Below are 19,857 nucleotides of genomic sequence, written 5' to 3'. Positions count from 1 at the left end.
ACAAAAGCAACAGTGACCATTTATTAGGCCATTAAGGGCTAATAAACACAATGACAATGATGTTAGATCATGTGTCTTCATCAACATCCATTTCTAATGTAACATTCACAGTTAACTGACCTCACCATCAGCCAGGACAGGACAAATATATTAGAGGATGGTCTCCACATCAAAGGAGAGCCCTCTGGAAGAGAAAGATGCGAGGAGAGGGGAAATGGAGACGAAGGAAGAGAAAGAGGATGAAGATAAGTCACGAGTCAGATGGCTGAGCAGTTAGGGAATCGGGCTATTAATCAGAAGGTTACCGGTTCGATTCCGGCTGTGACAAATGATGTGTCCTTGGGAAAGGCACGTCACCCTACTTGCCTCGGGGGTATGTCCCTGTACTTACTGTAACTCGCTCTGGATAAGAGTGTCGACTAAATGTAAAATGTAAATGTAGATAAGGATCAACCCTAGATGTTAGTACAGTTATCCATCCATTCGTTTCTCCCTGCCTCCTTTCCCTGCCCTTTTTTTTCTTCTTCTATGTTTCTCTCCGTTTCTGTTTTCTCTTTCTTTCCACCAGGCTGAGATGCAGCAGAGCAACCAGAGGGGGGCAGCAGTTGACCTGGGATGAGGCTGTACCTGCAGGATCTGCAGAAGCCCCTGGTGCAGCTAAACAGCACGTGCAGCTAGCAGGCTGGAACCTGCCAGAACATCATCCATGGAACCTTACCTACTGACCTCTGCACTTCCTCCTGGAGGTGTGTGTGGCCATGCACACACACACCTCAATAATTCCACTGTGCAAGACCCAAGTCTAAAGATTTTTATAAATAAAAACACTTCATACTTTAGTTAACAATATTTATTGAAACATGTATAGATATTCCCTTCAAAAACATTTCATTATCAATAAAACCCCCGAAATACATCCTTTGTAGTGCATCATTGCTAGGCAGAGCAAACCCACAGGGCGAAGAGAAAAGTACAGATTCTCCTTTGTCAAGACCACTTTAAACAGAGACAGGCAAAGCTTTATACAAAACTAGAATAGAAGAAGCGACACCCTCCCCCATCCAAATATATAAAAACACCTTCCACCAGACAGCAGCACGCTGAACCAGCCTGCTGCTCCTCTCCTGGAGCTTGGCCAGGCTTCCTCTGTACACAAACATTGGGAACCTTAAACGTAATTTGTATGAATTCCAACTGAGGGTATGTAACTGCCCTTTCACTTGAAACTCTTCCTATACTTGCAGCATCTATACATTGATCTAAGGACAACATTTAAAATATGTACAAATGAATATGCAGGCTACAGAGGAGGTTTGGGGGGGGATATGTATGTGTGTTAACTTTGATAGGAGTGGGATAATGTTTGGAGTGGCAAATTGGAGTGTATCACATTGCAAACTATAATGCTGATCTTCTTCTAGGGCTGAAGTCAACAACATTTGGCATTTTGTGGTCAGGAATTAGGCACTATGGAGGTTTGTGCTGTCATGTCATGATAAGGAAGGGCTTCCTCTCATTGGTTTGGAAGGAGTTTCCTTGTTCTAGGACCCAATGAAAGGAATCGTAAGGTGGGACCAGTGAAATGCTGCTGATTGGTGACTGTTTGAAACTTTAAACAACAAAATGTAACCATCCTTCCTCTTTACACTGATATCATTTATCTCTGATCTAACATGACTTCAGTTTAAACCCGTGTCTCTACTGAAGTGTTACCAATTCACGTTGGTGATCTATCAGAGGAAGAATGGTTGAATTTAAGATTATTTTAGCAGCCCTCCACCTTTCCACGTGCTTTAGCTGGAAGATGTAGACATACCAGGTCAAGCTACAATCCATCACTCAAGAGTCACAGAACAGGGGAAAGGTTTTAGGAAACGAACAGCCAACAGATTATATCACACTGTACTGTTCATTAATATGAAAATGGAGTGGATCACAGCAGTGTATGGCATCTACAGACAAAACTGATACTGAAAACTCCTATATAAAATGTCATGGCACTACAACTTTATAATTCCTAGTATGTAGTCATGAAGTGTGTCGTTGGCTGTTTGGCTGGTTCGCCATTGTGCATCTCAAACCTGAGTATCTGTCTTACCCCTCCACTTGGTGGCGTGTGGGTGTGTATGGTATTTTTAATCTTCAGCCCTCACAAGAGGTTTTAACCTCATGGAGTATTGTGAGGTTAATTAAAGGGTTATATATATAAAAAAAAAAAAGTGCTTATATTACTTATTACTTACATACGTAAAACTATGACATAGCTGCGAAAGGCTTGAGTTCTGATTGGTGGGTTACACGAGAGAGGGGCGTAATCTGTGCGTGGCTTCTTCATGTCTGGAGGAGGAGGAAGTGACATCATTAGGAGATCAGACATCCTGGTGAGCCATGGCGTCCTCTGGCCATTCATATTTATCAATGGTAAAGGAGTCGTAGTCAGGGCTGTACACGTGAGACAAAACAAACGCCTCCTTGTCTTTGGGTTCGGGGTAGAGGGAGGCAATGTTGTGTCTGTAGGCGTAGTTCACAATCTGAGAGGGCGCACAGAGAGAGGAGGAAGAAGACAGGAAGGAGGGGTGAGGGACGAAAGAGTCACACAAGGATGTTCAACATTCATCAACAACGCGGATTAACAAAAAAGGAAACATATCGACTCAGCTGTCCGTGTTTCTCCTGTCGTTACCTTAACAGCGATCTTAAAGGACACCTCTCTTATGGTGTTGAGAGGAGGGTACAGTCTGCCCTCTGCCAAGTTCTCCTCTGTCACCATGTTAGCTATCGCCTGCGATGGAGAGAGGGAGGGCGGACAGGACAGAGGGAGGGGAGGCACACAGAGATGGAGAGAGAGGAACGGAGGAGAGGGGCAGGAGGTGGGGAAAGGAGAAGTAAGGAGAGATGATGTCAGATGGGGGAGAGAAGAGGGAGGTAAAGAGAGATGGAGAAAGAGGGGAAGGAAGGAAATTTAAAATGGAGAATAGAGAAAGAGATGTTTGTTCAAAGAAAAATCTAGTGGCAGCGTCTTGAAAAAAAATTATAGAATCATCAAAAGCGAAGGAAACAAAGCCAGCATGTCACCTCTGCTGTGGTGAGGAAGATTTCGTCAGAGATGTGGCGTACGCCGCAGGCGATGACCCCCAGGGCCACCCCGGGGAAAACGTAGGAGTTGTTGCCCTGGCCGGGGTAGAAGGACCGCCCGTCCGCCAGCGTCACCTTGCTAAAGGGACTGCCGCTCGCAAAGATACCCCTGCCCTGAGAGAGAGAGACAACGACAAACAGAGAGAGGGAGAGATGGAGAGAGGCAGCGAGGGTCAGGTCGTGAGTGTGGAGAGCGCCGAGGTGAGGGTCAGGGCTCATGTGTGTGTGTTACCTCTGTGAGGGTGTAACATTGCTCGGCGGTGCACTCGGCCTTGCTGGTGGGGTTGCTCAGGGCGAAGATGATCGGCCGCTCGTTGAAAGAAGCCATGTCCTTGATGATCTTCTCTGTGAACGCGCCTCCAATGGCCGCCACTCCTACACAGAGGCAGTCACAAGCAGTCTGGATGAATCATCTAGTACAGTAAAGTAGAACATTCAATATGAAAGAACCCCTACAGATATTCTAACCACCAACTGCACCTCTGTCGACAATCAATTAACCAACCAACCAATGAGTCAAACAACGAAATTAAATTCTAATTAACCGGTCTACCAATCGGAGAGTGTGCTGCAGAACGAGCTAACCTATGACGGCGGTGGGCTTGATGGTGTGCACCACCTCCTCCAGGGTCTTCAGGTGAGGATGGTCGTGGGCAAACTCCTCCTTCTCATGGTTCAGGTTCCCTCTGCCCTGTAGGGGCATCACCATGACAACAGTCAAGCTCACGCTGATAGTGATGTCAGCATCAGCATTAATACATTACTTATGCATTAATGCCTGTGGACTTCAGTCACGCATAGCAGGACTGGGCAATGTATGTGGGCAACTCCAGGCCTGGATTAAGTAGCCTGAAAGACACTAGGTTGGCTAGAGAAACCAGATTTTTTACTGAACATCTACTGAAGTATAATTTGCATCATGATAGTGATAAACGTGTCTGCTAAATTAACAAAATGTCAAATGTAGAGAAAGCAATAATGTTTATTTTCAGAAATGGAATGTTTTGAAGCATTTAGGAAGGCTGCCATGGACTGTGTGGTGGGATGTTCGTTGTGCGGTTACCTTGACGATGAGGCCCTTGGAATCGACCATCCAAATCTTCTTGGCGGCGTCGGCTGGGGACACGCCCTCTTTAGCCATGGCCATGATGAGCAGGTGGGCGATACCCAGAGCTGCCTGGGAAAGAGGAGAGAAGAACAGGAGGAATTATGACATTATACAACCTAGCAGCTACATGCTCCCTATTCTAATCACTTTCACCCATCGTCAGCAGTAAACAGTCGACACCGCTGATTCTACACCGGCTTCCATGATCATGCACATGGGGCTGGCCTGGTGGCCTGGTGGCCCGGTTCCATTCGGAGGCGTGTCCTTACCTCGCCCGCTCCCTGGAACACGAAGGTGTGGTCTGAGAGTTTATTCTTGATGATCTTCAGGGCAGCTAAGACCCCAGCTACTGCTACTGAGGCTGTGCCTGAGAGAAAGAGAGAGAGAGAGAGAGAGAGAGAGAGAGAGAGAGAGAGAGAGAGAGAGAGAGAGAGAGAGAGAGGGGTGGATAGTGAGAGAGAGAGAGAGAGAGAGAGAGAGGGGTGGATAGTGAGAGAGAGAGAGAGAGAGAGAGAGAGAGAGAGAGAGAGAGAGAGAGAGAGAGAGAGAGAGAGAGAGAGAGAGAGAGAGAGAGAGAGAGAGAGAGAGAGAGAGAGAGAGAGAGAGAGAGAGAGAGAGAGAGAGGGGGGGATAGTGAGAGAGAGAGGGATAGTGAGAGTGAGAGAGAGTGAGAGAGAGATGTCAGAAGGACACACCTCCAGAAAAGCCCATCAGATATCATCATGACTTCAGAGAACGCCTGTTATAGCTACCTTGGATGTCGTCGTTGAAGGTGCAGAAACGGTTGCGGTATTTGTTGAGGATGCGGAAGGCGTTGCTGTTAGCAAAGTCCTCAAACTGGATCAGGCAACTCATCCCATACCTGAAGAGTAATGGAGGAACATGCATATGAATCTTCACACACACACACACACACACGTGAACGTACACACACAAACAATACCCACTACAATACCCACTTGTCAGTCACTGCTTGCATAAACTCCTCAATGAGGTCGTCATATTCCTTTCCTCTGACCCTCTTGTGCTTCAGTCCTATGTACAGAGGGTCGTCTAGGAGTGCCTGTTCAAAAACAAACAAACAACTATCACATGATCTTTTCTCCAGAAGGCCCACCAGGCCTCGGTGTTTCCTAGAGGAGCCTTCCAGTAGAGGTACCTGATTGTCAGTGCCCACATCCAGCAGCACGGGCAGGCACTGCTGGGGTGGCACTCCTCCACAGGCTGTGTAGAGGGCCAGCTTGCCCACAGGAATGCCCATTCCATAGCTGCCCAAGTCCCCTAGACCCAGGATACGCTCTCCATCTGTCACCACGATGGCCTACACACACACACAGGTAGGAGTTATGAGACTGGCAGGAATGGGAGTGTGTCGGTGTGTGTACGTGAGCCAGTGTGTGCCAGTACCTTGATGTCTTCCTCGGGCCAGGAGTTGAGCACAGAGGCAATGTGGCCTTTGTCATGGATCGTGATGAAGAGCCCTCTGTGAGACAAACAGCATCATATCCATCAGATGACACAAAAACACTCATAAAATCTCTGTACATTTCACTGTGTGCGTGTCTCACCGTGGTCTCCTGAAGGCCAGTCCGTACTGCTGGCAGGCCAGACCTACGGTGGGGGTGTAGACGATGGGCATGAACTCCTCGACGTCGGACGTCAGCACGCGGTAGAACAGCTTCTCGTTCCTGTCCTGCAGGGTCATCAGCAGGATGTACCTACAGGAGAGAGAACCAGGGAGGGAGGGGGAGGGAGAGGTGAGCCTGGAGTCGAGGGGCTTTGTTTGTGTGTGTGTGCGGGCATGTGTATGTTTGCGCGTGTGTCTGTGTGCATGCCTACTTATCAAGTGGGTTGCTGCGTGTCTCGTAGCTCTTCATGACGCGCAGCACCTGGACGTCCTGGGACAGGAAGCAGGGGGGCAGCAGGCCGTGGATGCCCAGCTGGAGACGCTCCTCCAGGGTGAAGGCCATGCCCTGAGGGGGGGGAGGGGTAGGAGAGCGGGTAGGAGGGGGTGGGAGGGGGAGGTTGGAGACAGGTTAGACTCTGGTTTACGCTGCGACGAGGAGAAGCACATCACCTTCCTGGTGAGTTGCGTCCATTAAAATCGCACTTCGAATTTGAACTGAAATCTTCCTGAACGCGTGCCCTAATCTAGGACCCCTCCGGTCATCTCCGCTTGTAGCTGGGAGACACAGAATGTTGTGGGGTAATGATGGCGCCAGTGTACCTGGGATGGAAGAAGTAAGACCTATTCTGGCTGTTACGTTTTGCACTTGGTGAGCATGTTCCTGCCTTAATCTCTTCCATGCGAGGCTGCAGTGCACCAGGGAGAGATGGTGAGAACATGTGTGTCTGGGGGCTCGCTCTTTAAGATACATATGTTCCCTCTCTGGTTGTATGGGACCATGACAGTGAGATGGATGACTATGTTCACATCAGAGGAGGCAGCGAGGAGGCGTGTACCCAGGCAGTCTTCTCTCATAGGGCCTGCGTGTCTCTGACAGAGCCTGCAGTCTGGATAGCGTTAGCTGAGCTCGACACTGTTGTGGCTGCTTCTTGGCAGGGTCTCTGCGGGGCGGTTTGGCTAGGGGGTGGGGCGGAGTGGAGGTTGTATCTATTTATTCTGGCCAATAACATGCAAGTCTGCCTCCCCGCCCCGTGCCAAATCCTTATTCCATATTTCCATCTCCGCTTTCTCACACACTGTCTCTGCCCTGTTTCGTACTGTTGGAAAACTCAGGCCTAATAGATATAATAGCTTGCATGTGTTTCCTGAAGTATGTTCTGAATGAAATACTGGAGTTGTCTCTTCTTATGAGTCCTTGTCCGAGTCCTGTTTCAGAGTTGTAATGTGACAATGCAGTTGCACCTGTGGTCCCCACTAATAATACACCACTATAAACCTATCAATCAATCAATGTTTATTTTACTCTACTGTATATCACCTCTGTCAGTCTATGTTAGAACTCCATTTAGTTCCTATTTCTGAGCACTGCGTCAATGTGAAAGAATGTAACCTGTATTTGTAATAGGCCTAGTCTTGGCAACTCCCTCAAAAACCTGAGACAGATAGTTATCATATAAAAGAGATATTGATAAGATTAATGACTTTAATCGAGAGTAGACTTTGAACCAGCTGAGACTGGAGCATGGAGCCGGTCAAAGGGAGAGAGGAGAGAGAAAGAGATAGAAGAGAGAGAGAGATGGAGGGATAGAGCGAGAGACAGTCACAGATTAACAGAGGTAAACCTTTCAGAGTGAGCAACTAAAGAAGTACTAAAGTAAACCCATTAAGGAGACACACCTGAGCAGCCAATGTCATTTTACCTACAATCCACACAGAGCTGGAGAGAGAGAAATATGGAATGAGAGATAGATTGAGAAAGAAAGAGAGAGTGAGAGACAAAGCAATACATTATATGACAATCCTCAGAGGACAGTATTCTGACATACATGTATAATGGCAAAATGAGAAAAATACACTATTAATTAAATAACAGACTATACATACATGTCAAGCAGATTTGATGTGGATCTAAAAACTGCTGAACTGAGCCTTTCTCTCAGGAAATGTGCAGCTACAGTTTTGAGGAGACAGATGTACTTCCTGCTTCAATCACTGATCACCTGACTGGAGTAGGGCTGACAGGAAGTACCCTGCCAGGGTCAGTCAGCTATAAGAACCAACCACAAGTTGTTTTTCTACCATTCCCAGCCTGTTAAAGAACCTTCAGGCCCAGTGTCTAGATGTTAAACCTTCTTTCTCACACATACTGGCTGAGTATGTAAGTCCTAGTCATGTGTGATTTGCACCTGGTCTGATCTTGTAGTATGCTTGTCAGCAGATTTTTTCCTTCCTCTCTATTTTTGTCACTTAGGTCACTGAGAAAATGCATATCATGCGACCTCATTGTTTAGTCAAGGACTACTCTTACTGTATGTGATAAGCAACAGCATCTTTAAGAAGCTTTTCACTCAGCATACAGGTTCAGTGTTGGATCTTCAGGCAGTGTGACCCACGGTTTTAAAGAGGTTGCTTAGGAACGTGCCTGTGTCTACCCTGGTCTTCACCCACCATCTCCCCTCTGAGACTCTCTGTCAGTGTTGCTTCTGAGATGGTATGTTCCACACCCGGCCTACCACCGGGACTCTGTGATGGTACGTTCCATACCCGGCCTAGTACCGGGACTCTGTGATGGTACGTTCCACACCCGGCCTACCACCGGGACTCTGTGATGGTACGTTCCATACCCGGCCTACCACCGGGACTCTGTGATGGTACGTTCCATACCCGGCCTAGTACCGGGACTCTGTGATGGTACGTTCCACACCCGGCCTGGATTCTGTCAAGCTTCTAATCTAAAGCCCTTATCAGGAGACTTTCATTGACCTTAAATTCAGCTTCCGTAAAAATAGGTTAAACTCGCTTGTTGTCACGTCAACCTCAGCCACAGAGTGGCCGGCACAAGAGGTGGTTTGGGCCTGTTGATACCAAGGCTGCTTGTTTTTTACTGCTTGTTCTGCTATATATATTATGTGAATAACACTTGGCCATACATTCATTAATTTACAGTGACCTAGCTATACCTATGGAAACAACACGGCACTTGCAGAATGTGCTGTGTCATTATAGGATGTTATGTTGTTTAAGTATAGCTCACAGAATGGAGTACGGTGTGGGGGAAGGGACACTCTTTAAAATGTCTGCTGCAGGTTTAACAAAAACAAGATCACCAAACAACCAGATGACCAAAACAAGGGGGACTGGGTAGACCTCCATGTCTGTGTGGAGTGTGTGTGTGGAGGCCTTTCTGGGAACTGGGGACTGTTAGTGGTTTATGGCAGCATCTGTCTCTATGGACTTTTGATATCCAGTTACATGATGTTGGATAAACACCTCTCACTGCTTGCAGGGATGACATGAAAGCCCTTACTACAGTGCCATTCCTTCTGATGTTAGCTTAAAACCTCCCGTGTAAACACACATGGGACTGATATTTACATACATATTTTAGACAAAAAAAAACTTGTACTCCAACTATTGCTTGGGGTGGACTGTTCACTAACTACTGCTATCACAGTTCCACTAATAGTCTCATTGATAGAAGCTGAGGTGTTATAGCACAGCTATCTTTCAAGAGAATGCAACTGCTCCTGATTATAGTAAAGGATACAAATGTATACTTCTTGGGTCAATACTGTACTGCTGGTTACCTTATTCAGGTGGGGGTTTCTGGTGATGTCATAGCCGCGCTTCTTGGTGCTCACGCTACCCTTAGCGCGGCTCGTCCCGGAGCTGGTCGCTCCGACCGTTTGGAGGAAGGCCCTATCGCTGCTGCGGGCTACGGAGACGGGGAGAACCGGGGTGGTTGTGAGGACTCTCATAGCGCCCGCCGAGGTGCGCCTGCACAGAGACAGCACGGCTCTGCCTGGTATGGAGTTCATGTTTCCTACAGAGGGGGGCAAGACAGCACACGGGTGTCGTGTGTTGGTAGACAGGCAAAGCAGCCAACTGTAAGACACAGACGACCTAGAAATCCTTGCATACCTGACATCCAAGTTCAACAAGTTTGCACTCCCGTAGGCTACAGTGCAACGTTACAGACAGGCCTTAACATACATCACTGCTGGCTACAACTTAAGACTCACTGCAGTTCAACAACAGGTGCCACAAATTCAAATACCGATAATAATTCATACTCATCTTAATTAGTGAACAAGTTCATTATGTTTAAAAACGCCCTGGGTGTGCGGTGGTGCGGTTAAACTGGAGCATTAAATACTGAGCTGCACATTTATTTACAGAACAATAACTGCGTAGATGGCAGTAGGTTAGATCCAACTTTACCTGAAGACGATTTGACGTTTCCCTTGAAATTTTAATCTGAGACCGGCTTTTATCTTTATATGGTTTATCCTATCTCGGCCGTCACTGGTGTTTTTATCAGTTGAGCTAGGAGATATCCACTAGACTTGCTATCCAAGCTTTTTTTGACATTGACGCTCTCACTTCCCGACTATTCCACACAAGCCCCGCCTACCTCGTTGCGGTCCACCAATCGGGAAGAGCAACACAAGAGCGTGAGTTCAAAGGAGATTCAAAACGATTTTATCCTCTTTCCAACACTTGCTCGTTCTCTGCAGGAGCCTCCCCTCTCGCTGTAGCAGTGCTAATATTGAATACGGTATTGATGCCCGACAATTAAATTAATCGATATTCTGATGTATTATTTTAACCATTCAAAGACTTGATAAATCTTACCTCATCTGAGGAACACACACAAAGGACATAACTTTTGACATGTTTAGACAGGTCACGTTCCAACTAGTATACTACAAACCTTACACACACACACAGAGTTCAAGTAGCCTAAATATACTTATTCAAATGTGTGTATTTTTATTCCCGTCAGGTCTACTCTCAAGCAGATCCATGTAAAGATTGTCTCTGGTCTCAAGTAGGGGCTAAATGAAACTAACACCAGCCTTCTACCTCCCTCTACTGGACAGAAAACAGAAGAAGTTTTAGTCCAGTTTCAGGAAGTAGCATGTGCCTGCAGTACCGGAGGCTGCAGTTCTAGGACCGCAGTTCTAGGACCTTAGATTTCCGTGACACTGCCACCTATTGAATTGGATAGCCATGGACCGGAACAAGATCATCAATATTTTCCTGCAGTAGTGAATGCCCATAAATCTATGAGTGAATGTAGGTTACGGCTCGACATTAAATTATAACATGAATAAGATTAGAAGGGAATGTAGATAGGTTCATAAAATGGACGAGAATCAGAGTGTAAGTAGCTAATGTGAATCACGTGTGGTTATGTATAAAACAATTCTGGTGTCTTCAATTGGACAATAATGTTAACGTTAGCTAGCTAACTTCAACTTCGCTGTCGAAATCATTTCACGAAACCAGAGTGGTTTTTAACGTCAAACAAACTACTTGATTAGCTAACATTCAGTAGGGCACTATAGCTACACACGATTTGTTTGCTTGTATTAGCTTGCTTCAAAACGAACTGTAAATTGTTACTCTTTGTTTATTTGTTTAATGAAACAGTAGCGCGACATATGTGAATCAAGTGTTGTTCAACATAAGCTAGCTAAACGTTTAAAACAATTCTGGTTTAAGATTAAAGGCACTACAATTATCTGTTCAATTATGATCATTTGCTGCAATACTAACTTTTAGACAATTTCTTTTGTTATATTGAAACCATAGTGCGATTTTGGCAAGCCCAACTACTGTAGGTGTCTTATATGATAATTAATGTGGATTTGATCTGTCAGCTAAATGAAATCTGCAGCTGTCTTCAGTTTAAATGTTTGTTCAATACTCTTAGCTATACCATTTTAATAAAGTTAAAATAGTATTTTGGTTCAGTTATAGGCTTGGGACTAATTTAAGTCTGTGAAATTCTTACAATGTTAAATTTGACCAATTTGTCTCTCTTTTTGAAGATGCATATAACCATACAAAAGGGAAGGTCCTTGCCAGAATTAAAAAGATGCAACACATGCTGTATGGACTTCCACTGCCCTTTCTGTCTCTCTCATTTGTTTCAACCTACAAAACTGAGCAAGGTCATCGCCCATCTAGAGAGCCATTTCAACCGGTCAGTTTTCCATAAAGGTAAAAGCAAAAAAAAAAAAAAAGTGAAGTTTCAATGCGATGCATTAAAAGCAGACCATCAACAATTCCTTTTGAGCAGTTAATCAATAGAAGTCACTCTGATTTGTTTGCTCTGACCAGATATTTGATTCAGACACTTAAGTAATATATAGGCCTAATAATATTTCTATCATGTTTTAGGATATACCGTTCACAGATGTGGGTTAAATTGCCGACCACAATTGCATTACCACTGCATCCACTGCCAGTCAATGCTTTCACGCAAACCAGACTTCATCAAACACTTGGCTCTTTGCAAGGAGAAACACCATTCCATATCCACCATCCCAGCTCCGACAAGAAGCACCGTCTCAGCTCCGACAAGAAGCACCGTCTCAGCTCCGACAAGAAGCACCATCCCAGCTCCGACAAGGACCACCATCCCAGCTCCGACAAGGACCACCATCCCAGCTCCGACAAGGACCACCATCCCAGCTCCGACAAGGACCACCATCCAAGCTCCGACAAGGACCACCATCCCAGCTCCGACAAGGACCACCATCCCAGCTCCGACAAGGACCACCATCCCAGCTACTTTACTCACTGTGCCAACCACCCCATGTGGACGGATGCAAAGGGTCCGTGTGAAGGCAATACTGAAGATATATTATATATAATATATAGATATTATACCTTTCTATATAATTGCCTCATCAAACATCACATATGCTGACAAAGCCTCCACAGCCACAAAGTGTGTTGTCAATAAACACTGACCAGTCTGTGTTATCAAAGTAGTCCCTGAGATATATTATTGTCTTTACCTAACAATGAGCTAATGACACTGATTGCCAAACATACAACTGTTAACAACCAAGTTGTTTCTTGCCTCTCAAACCATTCAAAAATCTTGTTGCGATCTAGTGACACTGCCTTTCGTCATCCAATTCGCTAGGTGGCGCTGTCAGGTAAAACTAGGGTCCTAGAACTGCGGTCCTAGAACTGCGGTCCTAGAACTGCGGTCCTAGAACTGCGGTCCTAGAACTGCGGTCCTAGAACTGCGGTCCTAGAACTGCATCCTCTGGTACTGCAAGCACATGGGTTTCAGGTGCTACTGTAGATGAGCTACAAGTTCCAAGTTTATAACCATTTGCAACAAGTTCAGATAACTTTGAAATATTTAGTCGAGCTCCTCTTGACACCCCAGCAGCCTATCTAAACTTGTAATAACAACATCTAGTTGTTCAAATAAACACTCCATACCACAAATGTATTTTAAATGTATAGAAAATGTACAAATGACATTATTTACACTGAAGGGGATTCCCTTACATATTACAAAAAAGCAATAAGTACAAATTGCACACGTAACGTCTGGTTCAGTTCCGTGGCATTTTTCTGATCCAACAATGGTCTCCACCTCCAGAGCTGTGGTCTGTTACAAATGTCAATGGGTTGATACAATTAAAAACACATTGAAGGAGATGCGGAATTCATCATTAAAAAGTATATTAAAATATACAGTCAGAAGATGGAGTACACACATACACACAGTGCACTTGGTCAAACAAAGGCATCCTTCATCATAGATCGCTCCGACAACCTTTGTGTCAGGATTGAAGTTGAAATATTTACAAAAATGTGTACTTTCATAGTTAGAAATTAGTAAAGGTGTTAAAAAAACAAGACAAAAAATTCAACACATCTCAACCCTTGTGCTGCCTTCGGGTCACATGACCCAAAGGTTCATAACGAACCATCGTTGTGTTTACCCAATTTTACCCAATACAAAAACAAATAAAAATAATTTTCTTTTAACATTTGCAATGTGGGGGGTCTGAGACAGCCCAACGGTTAAAAGAAAATGCTTCACTTTGTTTTTGTATGCGGTAAAGTCGTCGCAATACGACGGTGGGTCACAATGACTGATGGGTCAGAATGACCCGAAGATAACACAAGGGTTAAAAATTAACCAAGAGCAGAGATTGGAACCATGTTAACCTAACCCCACCACCGAAACAAACCAGACAGCAGGTACAACACTTGAAAAACTTGGACATAAAACCATAACAACCGTACAAACAACATCCAGCACGTGATTCAAGTTAATTCAGACAAGATAAAAAGAAAACACATATCAGATAGTATCTGCTAGTACTGCTGATAATTTAGTATCAGCTAAGATCTTCTCCTTCTTTTCTTTCTTTTCTCTCATAACTACTTTTACTGACTAGTGCTGTTTTATAGCACATATGTGCTATAAAATATAGCACATATGTAGCTATATACATATATAGCTATATATTTATTTTGTTGAGGTGTTTGTGTGAGGTGTGACCTGGTGAACTGTTTCACAGTGTGGCCACTGCTTGAGGGAGCCAATCATCTGCCTTCACTTCTGTCCTGGCGTAGAAACATCTTCAGATCACCACGCTGGTGCCACTACGGGAGCTCTTGTCCTGGAGGAAAGAGAGGAGAAAACAAACTGGTCAGAGGGAGAGAGAGAAGGAGCGAAAGAGAGGCAGAGTAAGAGAGTGTTTCATGTATCTCTTACAGACAGACGGTCATAGTTCCTCCTCCCTCCTCCTGGCTGAACATCGATGGAGGAGTAACTAGGAGGGTTCTCAGACCAGGGCTTCCCCTTGGCGCCGTCTCCTCCTCTTCCTCCTCTTCCACCCCTTCCTCCTCCTCTCTGGCTGTCCTCCTCCTCAGAGCTCCAGGATCCCTTCCTGCGTGGAGGGGGGGAGTAGCTCCTGTCTCTCCTCGGTGCCGAGCGACGCAGCTGGTCCATCAGGTCGTCACGACTACGGGAGCGTGGGCCAGATCCGCCCCTTGACCTCCTCCCGGACGAGCCACCCCCGTCCCGCCTGGCTCCTCCCCCTCCTCGGCGGTCCTCCCAGTCAGACTCATCGCTGTAGCTGCGTAAGATCCCGTGCCTCAGAGGGGAGGGGTCACGCTGTCGTCGGTTGTCAGGGTAACGACTTCCTCCGCCGCCGCCACTAGTGCGGTTGGAGCTTCCACTGGAATGGCTGGACATCCGGGGTGCTCCCCTGGTCCCTCCTCCCCCTCCTCCCGTCCCCCTGCGAGAGGAGAAGCTGGGCCCACGTTGAACTATGGGGGGCAGAGTGATCACCGTTCGCTCCACACCCCTCACCCCCATCTCATCCAGGGCGGAGATCATGCTGGGGGGGCCGGCCGTGAAGGGGACCCCCTGTGGGCCGGGCTGGATCTGGGTCTGGGGGAAGGGCTGGTAGACCTGGGAGGGCTGGTAGGGCTGGTAGGCCTGTCCGACGGGGTGCATGGGAGGAGCAGACATCTCCATTCCCCTCATCTGGTTCTCCAGGAAATCCAGCATCTGGTTGTTGCCCCCGTGCATGCTGCCGTTGTTATGGATACGGTGATGAGGGGGCTGAGGAGGGGGCTGGTGCTGGAGGAGAGGGAGGGGTGGGGGTCCCATCGGACCCATGGCAAAGTCGTGCTTGGAGGGGTGGTCAGAGAAGGAGCCTGGGGAGGAGACAGGAGGCGGAGGGTTAGTCACACGGACAGACTGGGAGACGAGGAGATAGGACAGACTGAACCCAATCATTACAGGCTACAATGTTTAACCATTACAAGGCCATTCCAAAACAGATACAAAAACACTTGCAAAGCAGGTGATATCAGACAAGGTCACTCCGATTCAGACGCGCACACACCACAAGCCTTGTCTGTGTTCCCCTCTGGTGTGACAATCACCTGAATAGAGGATTGGTTGTCCCTGGGAGGAGTGGGAGCCAATAGGAGCGTAGATGGGCTGTCCGTGCATCCAGGGAGCCATGGCCTTCTGGGCCTCCCGGATCATCCTGTGCTGCATCACCACTGCGGGGACAGGGCAGAGAATGAAGGAGACAGGAGTGTGTGTGTGTGTGTGTGTGTGTGTGTGTGTGGGGACAGGGCAGAGAATGAAGGAGACAGTAGTGTGTGTGTGTGTGTGTGTGTGTGGGGACAGGGCAGAGAATGAAGGAGACAGGAGTGTGTGTGTGTGTGTGTGTGTGTGGGGACAGGGCAGAGAATGAAGGAGACAGGAGTGTGTGTGTGTGTGTGTGTGTGTGTGGGGACAGGGCAGAGAATGAAGGAGACAGGAGTGTGTGTGTGTGTGTGTGTGTGTGGGGACAGGGCAGAGAATGAAGGAGACAGGAGTGTGTGTGTGTGTGTGTGTGGGGGGGGGCACCTTTCTCGGGGCAGCAGCAGGTCTGGGGGCAGCAGGGGCAACGGACGTAGCAGCAGCACTTCTGAGGGCAGCACTGGCAGCAGCACACGCAGAACAGCAGGATGAGAGCCAGAGCGCCGAAGATGATGAGCAGCACCGTCAGCCAATCTGGAACAGGGTCAGGGGTCAAGGGGTCACGCCACAGAGGGTCCGTGAATAAACTTCATGAAAGAACAGGAGCCGTTTAGGATTGAGACATATCTTTCTATCCTTACTTCCTTGTGAGTGAGTCCCTGGTGTAACATGCTGGATGAACATGCTTCTCTTTCACCATTCAGGATATATCGTAATTAAATAAAATAAAGGGATTAAGGACGGGTTCTCAAACCAAGGCCTCACTCGCATTAAAGTACCTCCATGAGAGGGCAACAATGTTCTATATTAGATCGTTTGACAGTTAACTTATATGAGTATACCTTCGCATGTAATCTGCATACACCATGGTATGGTCCGACAGGTCAAACCTCCACCACCCCACCTTCATGGTGTAAACCATCAACATGATAGTGGTGCTTATGTAAGCATGTAACACGATCCACCCTCAGGCGTGACACCCGCAAAGGCCGAGCCCTTAAGTCTTCACACCTCTGTGAGGTTACAAAAAGAACACAGCCCAATACAGCTCTGACGGTGCCATATGAACTCTCCTGGTTCTGGTCTGATATACTTGGTGGAGTGTAAACTCATGGCACATGTCCCTACCAGAGACTTAACCCAGTGGAGCACATCCGTGGGGGGAGGAGGGTGAATGGAGGCTTACGGTAGACGATCAGTTTGATCTCACGGTCCGAGTCTCCCGTCGTGTCGCCCGGAGCGTCGATGGAGCAGAAATACACACCGTTATCCCACCACATCACCTCATTTATGACCAGGTCGGCCTCTGCGGGCGGACACACACACACACACACACACACACGGTTGCTATTGTTATCATAGGTTTATAAGAGGATGTGTATGTGTGTGAGAGAGGTCGAAGCGCATGGAAACATAGACTGCGTCCGCCGGTCTCTGCTCGGGAAGGTGTGTGTGTGTGTGTGTGTTGGGAGGGCCAACTGACTGTTCTGGATGCTGATCTTGCGCTCGCGGTACTCTGACCCCAGCATGGCCTCGCCGGTGCCCCTCTTCTGGACCACGGTGCGGACCGTGCGCTGGCGGTCTGGGCAGTCATTGGCTGGATCCTGACTCAGCTGTAGCGCTGCCTGGTAGGCTGGAGAGGAGGGGGGGGGAGGGGCATGGTGGAGGGGAGTCAGATGGCTGAGCGGTTTGATTCCTGGCCGTGCAAAATGATGTTTCCTTGGGCAAGGCACTTCACCCTACTTGCCTCGGGGGGAATGTCCCTGTACTTACTGTAAGTCGCTCTGGATAAGAGCATCTGCTAAATGACTAAATGTAAATGTATGGTGGAGAGGACAGAGACAGAAGCAGAAACACAATAAAGATGGAGAAGCCATTGAAGGAATTATACCCCACATAATTTATAAACATCATTGAGACCAAGCAGGAGAGTCATCCATGCTAACACTAGGAAGCAGGGACAAGCAGGTTTTATTGCTGGGTTAATAATAACAATGCATTTATTTAGCTGGCACTTTAATCCAATACGACGGACAACCTCTTGATATGCAGTCCAAGTACTCTCTCACTGAGTTATACCAATCCTGCTAAGTAAACGACTGCACTGAACTGTCCTGTGCACCACGCCAGCCCTACCTGTGGAGTAGTAGTCCAGGACGGGGTCCTTGCAGAAGGACTTGTATTTCCAGGTGACCAGCACATCCTGAGGGTTGGCTGATGTGGAGTAGTCACAGCGCAGGATCACCGACGCAAACAGGGTTGTGCTCCGCTCAGGCTCAGGGACCACTACCTGGATCGGCCAAACATCTGTGTGGATGTGTGTGTGGGTGGGTGTGAATGTGGGTGTGTGTGTGTGTGGATGGTAGAATAATATATTTGAGCTTTTTTGCTTTCAAAAATGTTTACATGCACTATAATGTGAGCCTCGATTACTTTGGGCACAAGCTAAGACAGCACCTGTAGAATAACAGCCCGGCAATGACATTGGGTATAAATATTAGTATCTAATGACTAGTGTTGACATACCCACACAATTGATGTGATTAGATCCCTTAACCTTCAATAGGTTTCGGCAATGAAAGAGCATAAACATGTTATCAGCTATCTTCTTACTAATAAGGGACGGGTAGACCATAGACTATCTTGACATTTCTGTAAACAGAAAACAGTCACGTGACAGCCTTCTAATGGCCTTGTAGTGTTGACTCCGGTTGATTATTAACTTAGTATTTATACACTTTTAGATTATTCGGTTAAATGAACAAATCTAACGTTAAATGATGTGGGGTTAACGAATAGCGTTTACTGGCGTTTAAGATATGCTTTCCAAAAAGTAGGACTTACCTGTCGGCAGTAAACTCAAGACAAGCAGCACCAATATCATGTTTCCCATTCGGGTTTTTTCCAATTTCAACGCGGAAGCCTCCGTGGAGACGAACTAGTTCATCACCATCGATAATAAAGGAAATATATTTAGTTCACCGTTCAAAATCTAAACTATTCTTATACTTTTTTTAAACTCGAGCTCCTAAAATCCTTTGTTTTAGGAGTGCGACTACAACAGGTGTAAAAGCAACTTTCCCAGGAGTCCGTCGCTTCGTTGAATTCCTCCCATCCCCCATTCCAGGTGACATCATCAGACCCGCCCCGAGCTGGAGCAGGTGCATCGGATAAGCATTATCGTCGTCCACATGCCCGCAAGGGAAAAGATCAAAGACAAAATTGCTTCCTCTGTTATGTTTGACACGCTATTGCTTTGGTTATGATACTTTTATATTGTGTAGGAAGACGTCAAGCCTCTTGTCAATGAACTGGCAAGAGCGTCATCAGCGCTTGGAGCACGGTATTTGGTGTAGCTGGACTTTCAATTAAGCTTTAAACTCTGTATGTTCTACCCTGATTTATGTATATTTGCTTTAACCCTCGTGCTGCCTTCGGGTCACATGACCCAAAGGTTCATAACGAACCATCGTTGTGTTTACCCGATTTTACCCAATACAAAAACAAATTAAAATAATTTTCTTTTAACCTTTGCAATGTGGGGGGTCTGAGACAGCCCAACGGTTAAAAGAATATGCTTCACTTTGTCTTTGTATGCGGTAAATCTGTCGCAATACGAAGGTGGGTCACAATGACTGATGGGTCAGAATGACCCGAAGATAACACAAGGGTTAAAGCCAAATCTCTGCACTCTCAGCAATGTGGAAATTCCATGTCAACACTTCCTTTTCACACACTCTGAAGCCAGCAGGATTTCCATGTGAATTGGCTCTTCAGCAGACAGGAAGAATAGAGTAGGGACGCGGAGACGAGGCTGCAGAGAGGCTTGGTCTGAAAGGACTGCTTGGACTGGAAGGATTTCTGCTATCTGCTATTCCTAGTCTCTGTTTTGTCTTTCAGACAGACGCTTGGCCTTGTCTCAGCAGTAAATACCAGTGAGGTCGACAATCCCTGGAGTGTTTTGTGTATGTGGTCCCTCAAGCTCAACTCTTAAGCGGGCTTTATTCACCCTTACACAAAACATGCCTGTCTGGCTTGTCTTGAGATCCTCTGGCCCCTAAACAAGGTCGTTGAGACCTTTTTTTTTATAAAAATGCAAGCAACCCTTTCTTTTCAAATCCTTTCAGTCCACATCGAAGGATACTGCACCTGTGACTAGCAGATTGCATCTGTTTC

General features: G+C 46.7%; 2 protein-coding genes and 1 long non-coding RNA gene across 3 annotated transcripts; 1 reads left to right on the top strand and 2 right to left on the bottom strand.

The window, feature by feature from the left end:
- Positions 1-835: 835 nt before the first annotated feature.
- On the bottom strand, positions 836-10,272 carry me3 (malic enzyme 3, NADP(+)-dependent, mitochondrial). Its single transcript, XM_062456627.1, has 15 exons — positions 10,092-10,272; positions 9,458-9,693; positions 6,083-6,216; positions 5,812-5,961; positions 5,651-5,726; positions 5,403-5,564; positions 5,203-5,306; positions 4,996-5,105; positions 4,513-4,610; positions 4,199-4,312; positions 3,721-3,826; positions 3,368-3,510; positions 3,076-3,249; positions 2,684-2,782; positions 836-2,531 (listed from the first exon to the last, which is right to left on the bottom strand). The coding sequence occupies exons 2-15, from the start codon at positions 9,686-9,688 to the stop codon at positions 2,370-2,372; spliced, it is 1,863 nt and encodes a 620-aa protein (XP_062312611.1). The 5' UTR covers positions 9,689-9,693; positions 10,092-10,272; the 3' UTR covers positions 836-2,369.
- A 581-nt stretch (positions 10,273-10,853) lies between these two features.
- LOC134017220 (uncharacterized) lies at positions 10,854-13,558 on the top strand. The gene is made up of 3 exons (XR_009929732.1): positions 10,854-11,036; positions 11,708-11,879; positions 12,060-13,558. It is a non-coding gene; the product is annotated as an uncharacterized LOC134017220 (long non-coding RNA).
- LOC134017219 (immunoglobulin-like domain-containing receptor 1) lies at positions 13,128-18,857 on the bottom strand. Its single transcript, XM_062456626.1, has 8 exons — positions 18,526-18,857; positions 17,818-17,988; positions 17,165-17,314; positions 16,868-16,987; positions 16,069-16,215; positions 15,594-15,716; positions 14,413-15,362; positions 13,128-14,317 (listed from the first exon to the last, which is right to left on the bottom strand). The coding sequence occupies exons 1-8, from the start codon at positions 18,572-18,574 to the stop codon at positions 14,279-14,281; spliced, it is 1,749 nt and encodes a 582-aa protein (XP_062312610.1). The 5' UTR covers positions 18,575-18,857; the 3' UTR covers positions 13,128-14,278.
- Between the last annotated feature and the right edge of the window lie 1,000 nt (positions 18,858-19,857).

The sequence above is a fragment of the Osmerus eperlanus genome, chromosome 3 (assembly GCF_963692335.1).
Source record: "Osmerus eperlanus chromosome 3, fOsmEpe2.1, whole genome shotgun sequence".
NCBI classification, from domain to species: Eukaryota; Metazoa; Chordata; class Actinopteri; order Osmeriformes; family Osmeridae; genus Osmerus; species Osmerus eperlanus.
Note: the sequence above shows the minus strand (reverse complement) of the source record. Positions and strands in the feature narration are given on the sequence as shown.

Bases quoted from the DNA above. Each gene is read 5' to 3' on its own strand.
- me3 (XM_062456627.1), bottom strand. From the start codon at position 9,688: ATGAACTCCATACCAGGCAGAGCCGTGCTGTCTCTGTGCAGGCGCACC. The intron at 5,106-5,202 runs GTGGGTATTGTA...ATTACTCTTCAG, and splicing joins ATGCAAGCAGTGACTGACAA to GTATGGGATGAGTTGCCTGA. The intron at 3,511-3,720 runs GTTAGCTCGTTC...GCCTCTGTGTAG, and splicing joins CAAGCCCACCGCCGTCATAG to GAGTGGCGGCCATTGGAGGC.
- LOC134017219 (XM_062456626.1), bottom strand. From the start codon at position 18,574: ATGGGAAACATGATATTGGTGCTGCTTGTCTTGAGTTTACTGCCGACA. The intron at 17,989-18,525 runs GTAAGTCCTACT...ACATCCACACAG, and splicing joins CTTGAGTTTACTGCCGACAG to ATGTTTGGCCGATCCAGGTA. The intron at 15,717-16,068 runs GTGCCCCCCCCC...CTGTCCCCGCAG, and splicing joins CTGCTGCTGCCCCGAGAAAG to TGGTGATGCAGCACAGGATG.